This window comes from Tachysurus fulvidraco, chromosome 16 (assembly GCF_022655615.1).
Source record: "Tachysurus fulvidraco isolate hzauxx_2018 chromosome 16, HZAU_PFXX_2.0, whole genome shotgun sequence".
NCBI classification, from domain to species: Eukaryota; Metazoa; Chordata; class Actinopteri; order Siluriformes; family Bagridae; genus Tachysurus; species Tachysurus fulvidraco.
The window spans coordinates 18,692,919-18,695,075 of NC_062533.1; the positions used below are offsets into that span (position 1 = coordinate 18,692,919).

At 40.7% G+C, this 2,157-nt stretch overlaps 1 protein-coding gene across 1 annotated transcript; it reads left to right on the plus strand.

Annotated features, from left to right (window-relative positions):
• Positions 1-499: 499 nt before the first annotated feature.
• LOC125138938 (NLR family CARD domain-containing protein 3-like) lies at positions 500-1,547 on the plus strand (the record flags this gene model as incomplete). Its single annotated transcript, XM_047801324.1, has 1 exon — positions 500-1,547. A coding segment is annotated over one exon (819 nt), but the record flags the coding sequence as incomplete, so codon positions are not given.
• Positions 1,548-2,157: the final 610 nt, after the last annotated feature.

A 2,157-nucleotide genomic window follows, 5' to 3' on the forward strand; every position in this document is an offset into this window, starting at 1 on the left:
AGTTGCTGGAATTGGAAAAACAGTCTCTGTGCAGAAGTTCATTCTGGACTGGGCTGAAGGAGAAGTAAATCAGGACGTCACCATCATGTTCCCACTTCCCTTTAGAGAGCTGAATCTGATGAAGCAGCAAAATCTCAGTCTCATGAAACTTCTTCATCCCTTTTTGCCAGAAACAAGAAAACTAGAATCAATAGCCTGTGACTCCTACAAAGTGGTGTTGATCTTTGATGGTTTGGATGAGTGTCGACTTCCTCTAAATTTCCAGAAGAATAAGATATTGCGTGATGTGACAGAGTCAGCCTCAGTGGATGTGCTGCTGACGAACCTCATCAAGGGGAATCTGCTTCCCTTTGCTCTCCTCTGGATAACCACAAGACCAGGAGCAGCCAATCAGATCCCTCCTGAATGTGTAGACCAGGTAACTGAGGTACGAGGCTTCAGTGATCCTCAGAAAGTGCAGTACTTCAGGAAGAGGATCAGTGATCAGAGCCTGGCCAATAACATCATCACACACCTGAAGTCTTCAAGAAGCCTCTACATCATGTGCCACATCCCTGTCTTCTGCTGGATCTCAGCCACTGTTCTAGAGAGAATTTTGGGTGAAGCAGAGGGTGGAGAGATCCCCAAGACTCTGACTCAAATGTTCACACACTTCCTGATCTTTCAGATCAGACACAAGGACCAAAAGTACCATCAGAAATGTGACCCTGATCCTCAGCAGACCAGAGACAGTATCATGGCACTGGGAAAACTGGCTTTCCAGCAGCTGGAGAAAGGAAACCTGATCTTCTATGAGGAAGACCTGAGAGAGTGTGGCATTGATGTCAGAGAAGTGTCAGTGTATTCAGGAGTGTGTACCCAGATCTTCAGAGAGGAGTTTGGGTTTCACCTGGGGAAGGCGTTCAGCTTTGTACATCTGAGTGTTCAGGAGTTTCTGGCTGCTTTATATGTATTTTTTTGTTTTAGACATAAAAATGTGGGGCAAAGCACTGGACTTTTTAATTTCTTCAGAAATCCAAACATGTCTGATCTCCTCAGGAGTGAAGTGGACAAGGCCTTACAGAGTGAGAATGGACACCTGGACCTGTTCCTCCGCTTCCTTCTGGGTCTCTCACTGGAGACCAATCAAACTCTTTTACGAGATTTAATGCCACAGACAGGAAGCAGATCTCACAGCAAACAGGAAACAGTGAAGTACATCAAGGAGAAGATCAGGGAGAATCCATCTCCAGAGAAATCCATCAATCTGTTCCACTGTCTGAATGAACTGAATGATCATTCTCTAGTGCAGGAAGTACAAACTTACCTGAACAGATGAGGTGACAGTCGTCTTAGTGACACCAGACTCTCTCCTGCTCAGTGGTCAGCTCTGGTGTTTGTGTTACTGACCTCAGAACAGAATCTGGATGTGTTTGATTTGAGGAAATATGATGGATCACACGACGGTCTTCTGAGGCTGCTGCCAGTGGTCAAAGCCTCCAGAGAAGCTGAGTGAGTATTTTTATTTATAAATGTATTACTGCATGGTTTATTATTTTAATGTAACACTGAACTGCACTGTTTGAATTAATGTGTGTTAATACTTACTCTAATCATCTTTACACAAACCTCTGGTACGTTTACAGGAGATTGTTTCACTTTTGTTATATCTGAACTGAGGGCTGGGCCACATAGACAAAATCTTATAACATCATATGAGTCATTTTATAGCTTTTATATATGAATCATGAAACATTGTGTTCTCTAAAATTTATGTAAAAACATCTATACAAAATAACTACATCCATTTAAGAACTAAAGACATTTCTGAACTAAACACCAGTGAAAGACTTTTTCTTTTCTGTCTATTTTGAAAGTGGCATTTAACAAAACTCTCCCAGATGAGAAAAACATCAGACTGACAAAATGGGATCAATATGGATAGAAAATATGAAAAGTAAATATAAATATAAATATCAACACTCTAATGTTCTTCAAGTATCTCTTTATGTTTAAGTTCCTCATCTTTTGTTGTGTGTGACAGTTTTGTGGGGAGATTCACTCTGTCATGGCTTTTTTCATCAATTCAGTCAGGACCACTTGAGTCAAAATAAAGACAATTCTTTGAAATATTTAAATTTTTTATTTGCAAGCTTATGAAATTTACATTTGGCGGTA